We start from the raw sequence: 13,833 nt of genomic DNA, 5'->3' as shown, positions 1-13,833 counted from the left end.
AAAATCTGGCATGTTTTTCAAGGACTCTGAGGCAAATATAGCAGCTGGTCACTAGAGGGGGATTTAAAAAAAAATTTCCTTTAAAACTTATGTCTGGCGTATTTTCCCTTTAGTATTCTTGCCCTAGGTGCAACTTGTTCCAGTTCCTCCACTGCTTTACAACCTGATAAGCGTCTTCCCAAGCCCAAATTGAGTGACTGGGAAAGAAGCCAAAGGTGTTTATCATTTCACCCTTGGCTTTCTCCAGAACTCTGTCATCATCATCCTCATGGTCATTCCCATTCTCCCCTCAACCCCCAGGTCCTTGAGCAAAGAACTAAGCCATTGGAGGTTTTATCTGTGAAGAAGAGTGAACAGTATTAAAAGTAGCAAGTTCTAAAGGTGGCGATTGGAAAATTCCCAATGTAACAATTTAGGGTTATTTTATTCTAAATAATTTACTGATAGATTTTTCATGGTATTTGTTAAGCGCTTACTATGCGCCAGGGACTGTACTAAGCTCTGGAATAGATACAAGATAATCATCTTGGACACAATCTGTGTCCCACATGGGGCTCACAGTCTTACTCCTCATTTTACAGATGAGGGAACTGAGGCCCAGAGAAGTGAAGGGACTTGCCCGAGGTCACACAGCAGACAAGAGGCAAACTGGGATTAGAACCCAGGTCCTTCTGACTCCCAGACCTGTGCTTTATCCACTAATACTAATAATAATAGTAATAATAATAATTCTGCTATTTAAGCGCTCGCTATGTGCCAGACCCTGTAATAGGCACTAGAGGGATACAAGTAAATCAGGTTGGACACAGTCCCTGTCCCACATGGGGCTCACAGTCTTAATCCCCATTTTACAGATGAGATAACTGAGGCCCAGAGAAGTGAAGTGACTTGCCCAGGGTCACACAGCAGACAAGGGGCAGAGCCAGAATTAGAACTAGGCCACGTTGCTTTTTGTACCCAGAAAATGATTTTACTATCTCCATTTGCTTATGAAAACTTGTTTCTGTGACTTGTGTAGAGGAAATCATTTTGGTGTTTGATCACTGTGGCCATTTGCTCTTTGTAACCTCTGACCCATAACCTATGAGTTGCGACTCTTAACGTATGCCCTGCATGCATCCGCCCACATAAGTATCAGGTGAGTCAATCAAGAATATCTGAGTGCTTACTCTGTGCAGAGCACCGTTCTAGAGCTATTAGACACGTTCCCTGCCCCCAAGGTGCTTACAATCTGGCAGGGGGACAGATAATAAAATCAATACAGGTAGAAGCAATGGAATGTAAACCCCAGCATATTATATCCCGCAACTGGCAGTGAGTAGATGGGGAAGAAATTCATAGTTAGAATAATAAGAATAATAATTGTGGTATTTGTAATGCTCTGTGTGTCAAGCACTGACCTAAGCGCTGGGATAGATTCAAGATGATCAGAGCCCACATGAGGCTCACAGTCTTAGTAGGAAGGAATTCAGAAATGGACTAGCCAGCTCATGCTTTGTTCTGGGGTAGCCCTTTTGAAAATGGGCTCCTCTTTTGAAAACCTCAGATGAAAATTTCTTGACACGCCAATCATGGAACCGGCTAAAACTACTTGGACCACCTGCCCTTCTGGGTGCTTGGTGAACAGTATTCTGGTCAAGGCAGGTATGGGATTCTTGGCATATCTGCTTTTTCCCCTCTTCTCCGGTCCCTTGGGCGTTTTTGTTCAGAGGGACGGATCCGTAGCACTTCTGGCTGGGCGTGTTGTTTGGGGAGCAGGAAGCGAGTTGGTTGGCTGGTGAGATCTTAGGTCAGGGCCCTGCAGAGATTTGAGTGCCTGGGCAGCCCCCTGACATGGTTTACTTCCGGGTGGGAATTCCCCGACGGGACTCCTTACCTGGAGAGGCTGCTCTGAGGAAAAAGTTTTGATTCTCCTGCATGCCAATGTGTTTTTTTATTCCTGGCATGGCACTTTCATTCATTCATTCGATTGTATTTATTAATGCTTACTGTGTGCAGAGCACTGTACTAAGCACTTGGGAGAGTACAAAATTAAGGTAAACAGGCACAGTCCCTGCCACAACGAGCTCACAGTCTAGAGAGACTGACAAGAGCCAAGGTGGAAGCCTGGGGCTGAGTTTCTCATGGCTTGGGGATTGGCCATTAGGAAGCTCATTTGCTCTGTGTGTGTGTGTGTGTGTCCCTTTCAGTCCATCCATCCAGCCTTCCCCTTTCCCTGCTGCGGTAAAAATGTGATGCTGTGACTTGACAGTTTTCAGTGGAGTGGGAAAGTTTGCTTGGGTTAATGAGTTTGAAAATCAAGCCGGGCTGAGCCTGGGAGCTGTGGAGCGAAGGCGGGGAGGGGGCAAGAGCCGCTACGGGCCGGGGTGGCCAAGCATCGTGTTTACACTAGACCTTGCGCCACCTGATGGCTCCTCCCACTGGGCCGGGCTGGCAGGCAGCTGTCTAGCCATTCTAGGGGAAGGGGGCAGAAGGACAGTAGTGGCAGCAGAGGAGGCAGCCTTGTGGAAGCTCCAGTGGCTGAGAGCGTGCCTGGGCAGCGTCCGGCGCAGAGGGGAGAGCCCCGAGACCGTCAGCTAGCTCTCTCTCTCTCTCTCTCTCTCTGTCTCACGGGGAGAGGGTTCGTGGGCTTGGGAATGAGATGGCAGGATTTTCAGGTCGGAAGGGCTGGCTTCAGCTCAGATTTTTTTTCTGAGATCAATCATCTTCCTTTTAAAAGAACAAGGAGGAGAGGCTAATCCAGAGCAGACAGTTTACCAGAGGGCAGACGATCCGGGATTTTTCTTGCAAGACTCAGGCTGTCAGAAAAAAAACTTTCTGTCATGGGGCACTAAGAGAAAAGACTGGATTATGTGCAGTATAATAAAACCCATGGTTTTACGTGTTTTAATTTCAGTTGGCTCTCCTGGCTTAGTTGTGTAGCCAAACCGTAGAAAACGACGGTGAATTTTGGCTCGGCGACTAAGGGGAGGGTTTGTTTTTAACTTTTGCCAAATGCCGTACAGTGATTGCAATGCTTTGGAGATAGATAGCTGTTGAGTAAATATTTCAAGGCTGTTTCTGGAATTGTATTTGTGTGATTTTGAGAGGCGCCATGAAGATCTTAGAGCATGTTAAGAATGACTTCTCCTTTAGCAGAAGCACCTGGAAATGGTGAGTACCGTAAAGATGTGGGGAGGGGAGCGGGGGGCGCGCTCAACCCCTTCAACCTGAAATTGGACTGGCAGGATCTGTGCCCTTGGGCACTTGCCTGTTTGGGGAAGAAAATCTTTGGTGGACTTGGGTAGGAGCAAAGCTGGAATCTTGTCTCCAGTGCTCTGAGGCCAGGCCAGGGGCTGCATCCCGTGTCCTGCTGCTGCTTCCTCAGGCAGGTACAACACTGCCTGGTACTTACCAGGAACGGCATGCTTCATTCTGGGCCAGTTCCAACTAAGATGCCTCCCTCCTCCAGAGCAGTTGGGCAGGAAAGACTTCTCTCTGAGCTAATAATAATCTTGAGGGTATTTGTCGACCACTTACTATGAGCCAGCCGCTGTTATAATAATAATCATAATTGTGGTATTCATTAAGCACTTACAACGTGTTGAGCACTGTACTGTGCACTGGGGTAGATACAAGGTAATCAGGTCCCACATGGTCTGTGTAGGAGGGAGAACAGGTACCGAATCCTCACTTTTCGACAGTTTAGGAAACTGAGGCACTGGACTAAGTGCTGGGGTGGATACAAGGTCGTCAGACATAGGCCCTGTTCCGCATGGGGTTCATGGTCTAAGTAGGAAGGAAAATAGGTATTGAATCCCCATTTCATAGGGGCAGTGTGGCCTAGTGGAAAGAGCACGGCCTTGGAGTCAGAGGACCTTGGGTTCTAATCCCAGCTCTGCCAATTGCCTGCTGTGTGATCTTGGGCAAATCGCTTCACTTCTCTGGGCCTCAGTTGTAAAATAGGGTTATAGTCCCCATTCTCCATTCTGCTTAGATCGTTAGCCCCATGTAGAGCAGAAACTGTGTCCGTCATGATTACCCCGTATCAACCTCAACGCTTAGAACAGTGCTTGACACATAGTAAGCGCTGAACAAAATCCTACAATTATTATTATTTTACAAACCCACAGGCAAATTGAGATGTGCCCTGTAGAGGTTAGCATCTTGTGATGGGTCTGATTTAGATCTGTCAATTTTGAAGGCCCTTGAAATCTGTGGGAACCATCATAAAGATGTAATCCAAGGCCACCAGATATGCTGGAGTTGTGTTGTGCACACAGTAAGCACTCAAATACGATTGACTGGCTGGAACAGTCAGGGCAGTGGAATTGAAATGTGTTGTTTTCCCTGCCTTTCCACAATTCCTGTTTTCCTGGCGAGTTGCTGCAGACAGGAACAGGCAAACCAGGACTAGAAATAGGACTATTGGCCTCTCCCCTCTAACAGGTGTGCTTTCTCGGGCTGTGGTTTGTTGGAGGTCCAGACAGGCAGCTCTAAATTATTTAGGGAGCAGTTATCCAGTTTGTGTGTGAACCTCAACCCTCCCTTACCCTACCACTTTCTCACTGATGAGTTTCTGGTCATTTGTCCACTCATTTGAACTTCCTTTACAGGTGGGGCAGGGTAAGGTAGGGAGAGGTGGTAAAGCTTATTTGCTGGATTTCAAATTGAGTAGCAACTTGAAACTGACCAGTTAATTCGTCATCTATCATTTGACCGCCCATTGGGTGGCTAGTCAAGGTGTAAGGTTTCCTTATAGAGCTTAGGTGGACTGGTGCCTGCCCTCAAGAAGTGAGCTGCTGTGTGGTCTAAGGACGTGACAGACCAACCCTTGCCCCGAGAACCCACAGGGATGAACTGGCTTCCTAGAATAAATACCATCAGCACAGATCCACCGAAGTAAAGTCCAATCGGATGTCAAGGATGGCCGGATCCGGGCTGGTTAGGCAGATTCCTGAAAGTACTGGATCTGGAGTCGAGATCTGGGAAGGGCAAGAAGCGACCAGGTGCCTGGAGGAGGGGGATAGTTTTGGGCACTCCAGGGTGGGTGGAATGTGAGCCCGTTGTGGGCAGGGATTGTCTCTATTGCTGTATTGTACTTTCCAAGAGCTTAATACAGTGGTTTGCCCACAGTAAGCACTTCATAAATACGATTGAATGAATGGAATGTCGGGAGTCAAGGAGTCCAGGGCCTGTGGCCACACTAGTCTGGACACTATGGTTGGGGTCCTTTTTCTGAAACCTGAGGAAAACGAAAAATACCTCCTAGAGGCCACCTCTTGGATTTTTGGAGAACCGCTACTCAAGGGCCAGTCACACTCCGTGTCTGGCTCGGGGCTTTTTTTTTTTTTCACGCAGCCCGGAAGTCAGTGGCATCAGCCTCACCTCCCCGCCGGCGCCCATTTCCTCTCTCCTTTCCCACAGGCACATTCAGGACCCTGCGAGCCAGCGGTTGACATGGAACAAGTCTCCAAAGAGCGTCCTCGTGATAAAAAAGATCCGAGATGCCAGCCTACTGCAACCTTTCAAAGAGCTGTGCGTGTACCTCATGGAGGTGAGTCCACCGGGTGGGTTAGGGTTGGTCCCCGTGGTGGTCCTCCTGGGGCTGCAGCAGCGGCCCCCACCTCGGAGGGAGATCCTGCATGCGCTGGACCCTTGGGCTCGCGGGAGAGGCATCTAGTTTAGAACAGTCATGTGAGCATAATGGACTGCGCAGAGAATTAGCAGTGCAACTTTGTGGCCCCCTGAATTGACCAACACCATCTCCCCTTGGCTCAAGAATCTGGATCCAAACTATTTCTCCGAAGGCTGCAAATAGTGGATGTGAACCAGATTGTTTTCCTCCTTTCCAGAGGGGACGTTTGATCTCTCTGCCCTCCCACTTGAAGTGTTCTTAAGCTGTTGGTGGGTGTAACGAGCCCGGGGCTGCCTAGGTGAGGCTATTTTTGCTGTTGGTGTTTTAATAAATATTTGTTAATGTGGTTCTGTGTTGGTTTTAGGAGAACAACATGATTGTTTATGTGGAGAAGAAAGTGTTAGAAGACCCAGCCATAGTGAACGATGAAAACTTCGGACCAGCGAAGAAGAAATTTTGCACATTCAGAGAAGGTAAAGTGCCGCTGGCAAGCCAGAGCCCGTTGGCCACGTTCTGTCTCGGCCCTGCCAGCTGTCAGAAATGTCCAGGTGGTGGGCCGACACTGGGCTTCTGGCCGTTTCATCCCTTCCGACCCCCGAGAGTCCCTCACCAAGGAAATGTCCTCCTTGTCGATCGGCAGTCCACTGAAGGATCGGTGTTTGTTTTCCTTAGATTATGATGACATCTCCAATCAAATAGATTTCATCATCTGCCTGGGAGGGGATGGAACCTTGCTCTATGCGTCTTCTCTCTTCCAAGTAAGTCCACAGAAAGAGAATGGCCCGGGCAAGGTGGAGAGGCGGGGAGCAGTGGCGCATGTTCACCTTCTGATCCCTGGTGCGAGGCTGGATTTGGGGATGGAAAGGAAGCCCCCTGGGGGATCCCGCCTGCACATGGAAGGCAGGTCGGTGGGGGGCTCGGATGGGACTTGCCTTTGTAAAAACTAAGAGAACAGGGAGAACAACTCTCCACAAGGTCTTTTCAGCACCGGCATCACTCCAGGCCCAATTCAAGGCCGGAAAGTGATTGCAATGTGATTGCTGATTCCACCAGTTGACTTGCAGCCTAAACAAACGGGCGGGGAGGAGGAGGATGGTATCCTCGGGGACTGGGGAGGAGGGAAAGAGACAGTCCTGGTGAGAGAGAAGAGAATGACAAACATTTGTGTCACCAGGAAATCCATGCCAGCCCCTTGGGAGAACAGTTCTGTTCGATCTCCGTCAGGGGCCCTGGTGTGAAGTCCAACCTCGCTTTCTCCTGGAGCGGGATTTATTCTTATCTGCCCCGAGTGGCCGAGGGTCAGAAGCGAAGGCCATTGCCGAAGGCAGGGGCAGTGCTCAGAGAGACCTGAGCCCGCTCTCTGCGTGGGCTGCACAAATTGAGTTCAGGACTCTGAACTCTCAAGCAGACTGGAGGTCCTTGGGGTCTTGTCCGTCCCAGACGGCCCCCATTTCACCCACTTGGTTCAACAGGGCAGCGTGCCACCGGTCATGGCGTTCCACCTCGGCTCTCTTGGATTCCTGACCCCGTTTAACTTCGAGAATTTCCAGTCCCAAGTCACTCAGGTTATAGAAGGTGAGTTGAGGGAAAGACAACTGGCTCGGTTGCCGGGTGCAACCACCTTTGGCCTTGGAGTGTTTCACCCTTGTGTTGGGGGCCACCTTTCTGGCGGAGGTAGTAAGAATGCTGGGGATGCCAGAGCTCCCTGCGAAAGGTTTCAAAACATTGCCCAGTCCCCCAGTTAGAATGTAAAGAAACAGCACCCACGCTGGTGCCCGACTGACTGCAGGCTAGCACTGGGCTGGGCACCGTGGTGGGGACTAGTAACAGTAGAAGCCAGTGGGGTCCCTGGTCTGCTCCCCTGCCCTTTCCCCCTCCACCTTCACCGTCCCCTCTTCTCATTTCTTCAGGCAATGCAGCCATCGTCCTGCGCAGCAGGTTGAAGGTGAAAGTGGTGAAGGAACTCCGAGAGAAGAAGCCCGGACTCCAGAATGGCATTGATGAGAACGGGGTGGTGGCCACGGCCCCGGACAGGGAACCGGGCAAGCAGGTGATGCAGTATCAGGTCAGCCTCGCCGTTCTCCTGACCCAAGTTGGGCTGTGCTTTGCCCCAGTGGGGGTGGACTGAAACACCCATCAGAAAACCTTCTCCAAACTGTCACTGACGTATCCTCCTGACCTGGAGACATTGACAGTGTCTTCAAGTGTTTCAGTTCTGGCCGATGAGGCTAAGCTCCCAGGCTAAAACAGCTGGATGCCTCCTGGTCTTCCCTGTCTAAAGTTCAGCAGCTTTTCAGACCGGGCCTCCGGCATGTGGGAATCCTGTCCAGAACACTTGAAAGCCCTAGAAGTCATTTATAGCTTGAGCTGTTGGGTGATGGTGGTGGTAATGGTATATACTGAATGCCTGCTAAGGGCAACGCACTGGACTAAATGCTGGGGAGAGAACATCCAAAGCACCGGTTGTGTTCCCAGTCCCCCAGGGGCTTTCACTCTAATGGGGTCCAGGCCCCTCTGCGGGGACTTATTTACAGCATCTGATATTCAACTCTAGGTCCTCAACGAAGTGGTGATTGATCGCGGTCCTTCATCGTACCTTTCTAATGTGGATGTTTATCTGGACGGACACCTGATCACCACGGTGCAAGGAGATGGTAGGTAACATTCGTAACATTCGCCCGTCCGGTTGAGATTCTCTTCGTGGGGGCGAGGGGCCGGGCTCTAGGACACCAACAGTCTGAACTAAAGGAAAAGCTGTCCCAGCGTGGGCTCCAAAAAACTGGGGATTTGTGGGGGCGGTCAAAGTTCCAGAAAGTGGATTCATTCAGACCCGCCCACCTAGCTCCAAAGCATTCACAAGGCAGCTTTGCCACCCCAGAGTCCAGGAGTGGTTCCCTTTGGACCAGAAAAGTCCTCCCCGTTTCCGGGAGTCCCGGCCAGCAAATGGACTGGGGGTCAGCGGGTGCGCTGGGTTTTGAAGTACGGATGTTCTCTCTCCAGGAGTCATTGTCTCCACGCCCACCGGGAGCACAGCGTACGCTGCCGCCGCGGGCGCCTCCATGATCCATCCCAACGTTCCCGCGATTATGATCACCCCCATCTGCCCACACTCCCTGTCCTTCCGCCCCATCGTGGTCCCCGCCGGAGTGGAGCTCAAGGTTAGTCCAAATGCTTTTCTCCCTTGAAGTGGGCGGAAGACAAACTGCCTGAGAGGGGCTGTTTTCTAACAAGTGGCGAGCAGCAAGGTGGCGCCCCTCTTCACGGCCCAGTTCAGGGGGTGCCTCCAGGCCCAGACGGTTCCAAACAGCCAAGCCGCCGCCTCTCTATCCCACTTGTTCCCGGGGCTCCCCGGGTGGTGTCTGGCAGCCCCGGGAAAGGTCAGGCCAGTTTTCCGCGTGCAGGAGTCGGCTCCAGAATCGGGAGAATCCAGGATTGGGGTTGGCACGGGTGTGGAGGAGAGTGTCCTGCAGTGGAAGAAACAGGAATGGGTGGGGGCGTGGTGGGGCAGGGGTGTGGTGGGGGTGGGGAGGAAAAGAATGCCAACTAAGAGGGGAGAGGAAGGGAGCCCAGGCAGATGAGCAGTGATCTGGGAACAGTAACACAGTGAGTGCCGCTAAAGACCACTAGCTGTGACTCCCTGCCTAGATGACACCCTGAGAACACACTCTCTCCTATTTCACACTTGGCCAATTTTCAGATCATGCTGTCCCCTGAGGCCAGGAACACCGCCTGGGTTTCATTCGATGGGCGGAGGCGGCAGGAAATCAGCTACGGAGACAGGTGAGGTGTGGCTCTGAGAAAGCCCGCGGTCAGGTCCCGGCCTCGCCCCGGTGGGACTGCTGGGCCCCAGCGGGACCCAAGCTCGGCGACCCACTTGAACAACTGTTTTCAGAGGGAAGAAGGCAGTCTCTGGAACTTTTTGAGACAACTCCGTGTGGGGCTTTGGAAAGAGATGGGAGTATCCCACCCCTTCCCTTCAGAGGAGCCCGGCCTGCATTGGGTGTAGAGTTTCCCCCGCCACAGCTGGAGCCTGCGAGGCCTCCAGATGCCTGAGCAGGAGCTCACCCCGGAGAAGTCCTCCGTGGCTTTGGGGGATGCGGGACTCCAGCTCGCCGCCGGACTCTCATGCTTCCTGCTTCCTGTCCACACCCCCACTGCCGCCCCAGCCTCGCTCTGAGGACCCCGGGCTTGCCCAGCCCTCCGTCCAGAGGCGGGTGTGATCCCCGGGGTGGGTGGGTGGGTGGTCTGTCCTGGAGTTGATTGGAACCCTTAGCGGGTTAAGGGTGGGTGAGGCCTCTCACATGATGCCACCTCTCCTCCTGTTTCAGTATCAGCATCACCACCTCCTGCTACCCCCTCCCCTCCATCTGTTTCCGCGACCCGGTGAGCGACTGGTTCGAGAGCCTCGCCGAGTGCTTGCACTGGAACGTGCGGAAGAAACAGAATCACTTTACTGTTGAAGAGGAGGAATTCTGAGCTCCGGCTCCGGTGGGGCGGCCTGGTGAGCCCGACGGAGGCCAAGGGGTGGATCCTATCAGGCTCTTTCCCTCCCTCCCTCCTTCCGCCCCACGCTGTTAGACGAGACCAATGTGTGCACCTGTGGGTTTGTAAATACCTATCTATATCCGATCCGCTGGTGAGCAGTTGCCACCCAGTCTCCTGTTTGCCAGCAGTGGAGTGGGAGTGCGGCTCTGTCCCTCTGTCCGTCAGCCCAATCCATCGCGTTCGGTGTTTTGTGTTTACAGAGAAGCCGGCTTAGAACTAGGTCGATCTTTCTAAGCAAATGGCCACAAATAAATCTCTCTCCGCCCACACACTCGATTGCAGCCCCTGCTCCCAAAGTGGCCGTATCTTCAGGTTTGGGATACTGGACACGAGATCTCCAGAAGCCCATTGGACACTGTTATCCTGTAGCAAGGGGAAGGAAGTTTCCCATCATGTCGGTTTGTCTATTTTCTGGCCAGAGTTGAGAGGGAAGCCCAACTCTGCTTTTGAGAGTCTCAAGCGAACCCTGTTCTGGGATGGTTCAACACCCCCCTCCCCCCTCCTCTTAGACGTGGCCTTCAGCAGATACAACTGGTCCTTTCCCACTCTGAGCTGGTTTCCCTTCTCCCAGACCTCCGGCAGGAGAGGGTGCTTACACGATGCTGAGTCGAAGGGACGTCTGCGTCGAGCCAGGGGCGTGCTGCGGTTTCTTTTAGTGGGATGTGGACTCAGCCTGCTCCAGCTACCCCACCGATGGGTTGTTCGCCCTGGTCAGACACAGGGGCTGGACTGGTGGCCGCTCAGGCCCGGTTGAACAACCGAAGCATCTCATCCGGCCTCTGGCCGGGCCTGAGCAGGACACGCTTGGACAACATGCACATTCCAAGCCCCGCAGTGCTGCCTTCGGCCCACCTGGAGCTATTTTAACAGCGAGAGGACTCGTAAATGATTCTGTCGAAATCTCTAGCATTAGTTTCCTGGGAATGTTTTGTCGTCGGTGGGTTTGTGGAGGCTAGGTGGAAATGGGGGCTTCTACCAGCGGAGTCGGTACTGTAGTGTGACCCAGCCGGCTGTTTACATTTGTCTTCTGTCTGGGGCCAACGCCTGAACCAGTGGGGGTGGGGCAGGGGGTGTTGCGAGTTGGGGTACAGGCTGTCGGCCGCGGGGTAGGGTGACAGGTGACTTCCTGTCCTGAGAAGTTTCACTCGGCTTTTCTTTTTTTAGCATGTGTGAGGCCCGGAGTGGGCAGCCAGGAGGGCTCCCTCCAGCATCCCTTGCAGGGCTCAGGCAGCCCTTGGGTAACCCACAGCAGGAAATTGGTTCCCAGCTAAGGTGCAGGGACTCCTTTCCACCAGAGACCCAGCTGGGAGTCCAGGCTTGGGCTCCCAGAGGCTCGAGGCTCCCCGGGATGAAAGTGCTGGTCAGCTGGAGTTTGGGCTTCTCTGGCTATGAGTGGGAGAAGGACAGGAGACCCTGCAGGTGTCTTTGCACAAACCCTGAGCCTCACACTCTTTCCCCGTTAGAAGCTGCTTTGGGTTTCTTGGTCAAAGTTATTGTCCTGGAGTAGCTGGGCCTTTCTCGTTGTTGCTTTGAAACATTGCCTCTTTGACAGTTAAAAGGCAGTAAGGCAGAGTGAGGTCTAGGAAAGGGCTTTGAGTTCAGCCTCCCCTCTGTCAATGCGAGCATCAATGGGCCGGACCTGAAAGCTGACACTGAGCACCAGGTGATCCTGGCCGGGGGAGGGGGGGAGTGCTCGCCTAACCCCAGGGAAGCTGGTATTTGTAACAGGAATCGGCCTTTCCAAGTTAGAGCAAGCTGGTAATTTTCAAACGAGCATGTTTATAAATTGTAACCTCAAGTCCACATCATACGCATTTTCATCTTCAAGGAATTTAAGGTCTTTGCCAGTTGAATCGGCCGGCCGACCCGAGGCAGGCAGCCACTCGGCTCCCTGAGGGAGGGTCGACTTTGTCTTTGGAGTGACCCTTCCCCCGAAAGTCTCTTCCCCCAGGATCGGGGAGCAGGCTTGCTTCTGAGAGTCGTCTAGCTGGGGGGAATGCGTGAACTAATATTTATTTTATATGGCTTTCTGGCTCCCTTATCTGTTAAAATCACACATTCTCTCCTGACAACAAGCTCGGCATCGTTCCGCAATGGCTTCTTTCAAGACACATGTGGGGTCTTGCCCTGCCCACTCACCCGCCGTTCTGATTTAGAGTTTCAACCAGCTCTGCCCACATGCACATGACTAGCAAGAGACTTGTGACCGTGCTTGAAGAGAAAAATAGTGTGTGGAAACTTCCAGAAAAATGATTAAGCAAGAAAACAGGCTCCAGAGCCAACTTCTCGGGACTTAACCAAGTCTAAAGCCTCATTTTGAACTTTCAGAAAGAATTCCTAATGTTTCATATTGTTAATACTTTGGAAATTTGTTAAATATTGTTGAAAGCATAAAGAGAAAAGATGAGATTATTTTCAGAGCCTTTCAATAAACCATTTTTTAAAAAGCTGGGTCATGTGGCCGCATCTCTGGGTCCAGTTCCAGGTCAGAGGAGGGCTTGGACTGTCCCCTCTTGGGGAGTGCAGGGAGAGGGTCAGCCTTGGGTGTCTCCTCATAGGAGACAACTGATGATGAGGCATTTCACTCATTTATCCCCAGAAGGAGAAAGGTCCATGGAGCAGAGAAAAGGGATAGAGAAATGGGAAATGTATTAGCTTCTTCCTTCGGCCTTGGTGAGGTTTTAACCCAGGATTCCAGCTAGCCTGACCAGGGACCCAGAGCAGGCCCAATATGGCCCCAGCCTGGCTAATGACCTGGCTTAGGAAATGGTTCCAGGGGCATAGCCCTGGGTCAACTCTTGGTGCCAGTTGTCCCAGCTGTTGTGATTCCAACGGAGCACATGACCGCTGCTGACCCGTGTTGTACTGGGTACCTGCTGGGTGCAGAGTGCTAAACAGGGACCCGTTTAGGGAGCAAGAAACCTGGGACAATCAACCAAACCAGGATATTTATTGAGCGCTGTGTGCAAAGCACTGTACTGAACTCTTGTGAGAGTACAATAAAGTCTGTAAGTCACGATCCCTGCCCTCAAAGGGGCTTACAGTCAGGATTCCACCAGCATTAGCTTCCACCATCTTGTAAGAAGGCTGCCTAGATGTGTATCTGGCAGCTGGCAAGCTGGTATATCCCAGGTGGGTGAGCCCTCTTCCCTCCCCTCACCTACTTCCCCGGGAGCTTAATAACATTCTGTCCCACCACAGGCCATGCCTTCTGTGAGCCCCAGAGAAGCCCAGAAATGGCAGCTGAGAAAGCGAACCTGGGGGACCATCTGGAGGCCTCCTCAAGGGTGACCGCAGGCTTGTTGGACAGCTTCCACCAGCACCCTGTTGGCACCCGTGGTTGGCATAAAGCCCCTCGAGGCTGGCACCTGTGTCCCCAAGTTTAGGTGGGGCAAGGTGGCTGGTGTACCAGGGAGTCTGGTGGCACTGGGAGCTGGAGGAAATGTGAATGGGAGTATGAGCAGGCAGGGTGAGGGGCAGCACCTGAAGGCTTCTGGCCCCTCCCCCCACCTCCTTGTTCTTCCCGGAACACTTGGGGAAGAAGAGGGTGGGAGAGATTGGCAAAGATGCAAGCGAGGACACAGTCAAGGAGGAGACCAGTGCCTTCTGCCTGGGGCGGAAGGGGTAGGACCGGACCAGAGGGCACTTTGCCCTCACGGGGCAGGCACAGG

General features: G+C 52.5%; 1 protein-coding gene across 5 annotated transcripts in view; it reads left to right on the top strand.

The window, feature by feature from the left end:
- The window catches only part of NADK (NAD kinase), a 36,006-nt gene extending 23,393 nt beyond the window's left edge, over window positions 1-12,613 (top strand). For 3 of the 5 annotated variants that reach the window (XM_039912046.1, XM_029065412.2, XM_029065414.1), the window contains 9 exons: window positions 5,407-5,536; window positions 5,982-6,090; window positions 6,290-6,375; window positions 7,090-7,192; window positions 7,528-7,682; window positions 8,172-8,271; window positions 8,618-8,775; window positions 9,315-9,397; window positions 9,946-12,613. In XM_039912046.1, the coding sequence (XP_039767980.1) occupies window positions 5,407-5,536; window positions 5,982-6,090; window positions 6,290-6,375; window positions 7,090-7,192; window positions 7,528-7,682; window positions 8,172-8,271; window positions 8,618-8,775; window positions 9,315-9,397; window positions 9,946-10,093 (1,072 nt within the window). In that variant the 3' untranslated portion in view covers window positions 10,094-12,613. Of the gene's footprint in view, window positions 1-2,440; window positions 3,154-5,406; window positions 5,537-5,981; window positions 6,091-6,289; window positions 6,376-7,089; window positions 7,193-7,527; window positions 7,683-8,171; window positions 8,272-8,617; window positions 8,776-9,314; window positions 9,398-9,945 lie in introns of those variants that run through there. The other 2 variants (XM_029065413.2, XM_007670495.4) reach the window with 2 other exon arrangements.
- The last annotated feature ends 1,220 nt before the right edge of the window (window positions 12,614-13,833 follow it).

This window comes from Ornithorhynchus anatinus, chromosome 5 (assembly GCF_004115215.2).
Source record: "Ornithorhynchus anatinus isolate Pmale09 chromosome 5, mOrnAna1.pri.v4, whole genome shotgun sequence".
In the NCBI taxonomy this organism is placed as follows: Eukaryota; Metazoa; Chordata; class Mammalia; order Monotremata; family Ornithorhynchidae; genus Ornithorhynchus; species Ornithorhynchus anatinus.
Note: the sequence above shows the minus strand (reverse complement) of the source record. Positions and strands in the feature narration are given on the sequence as shown.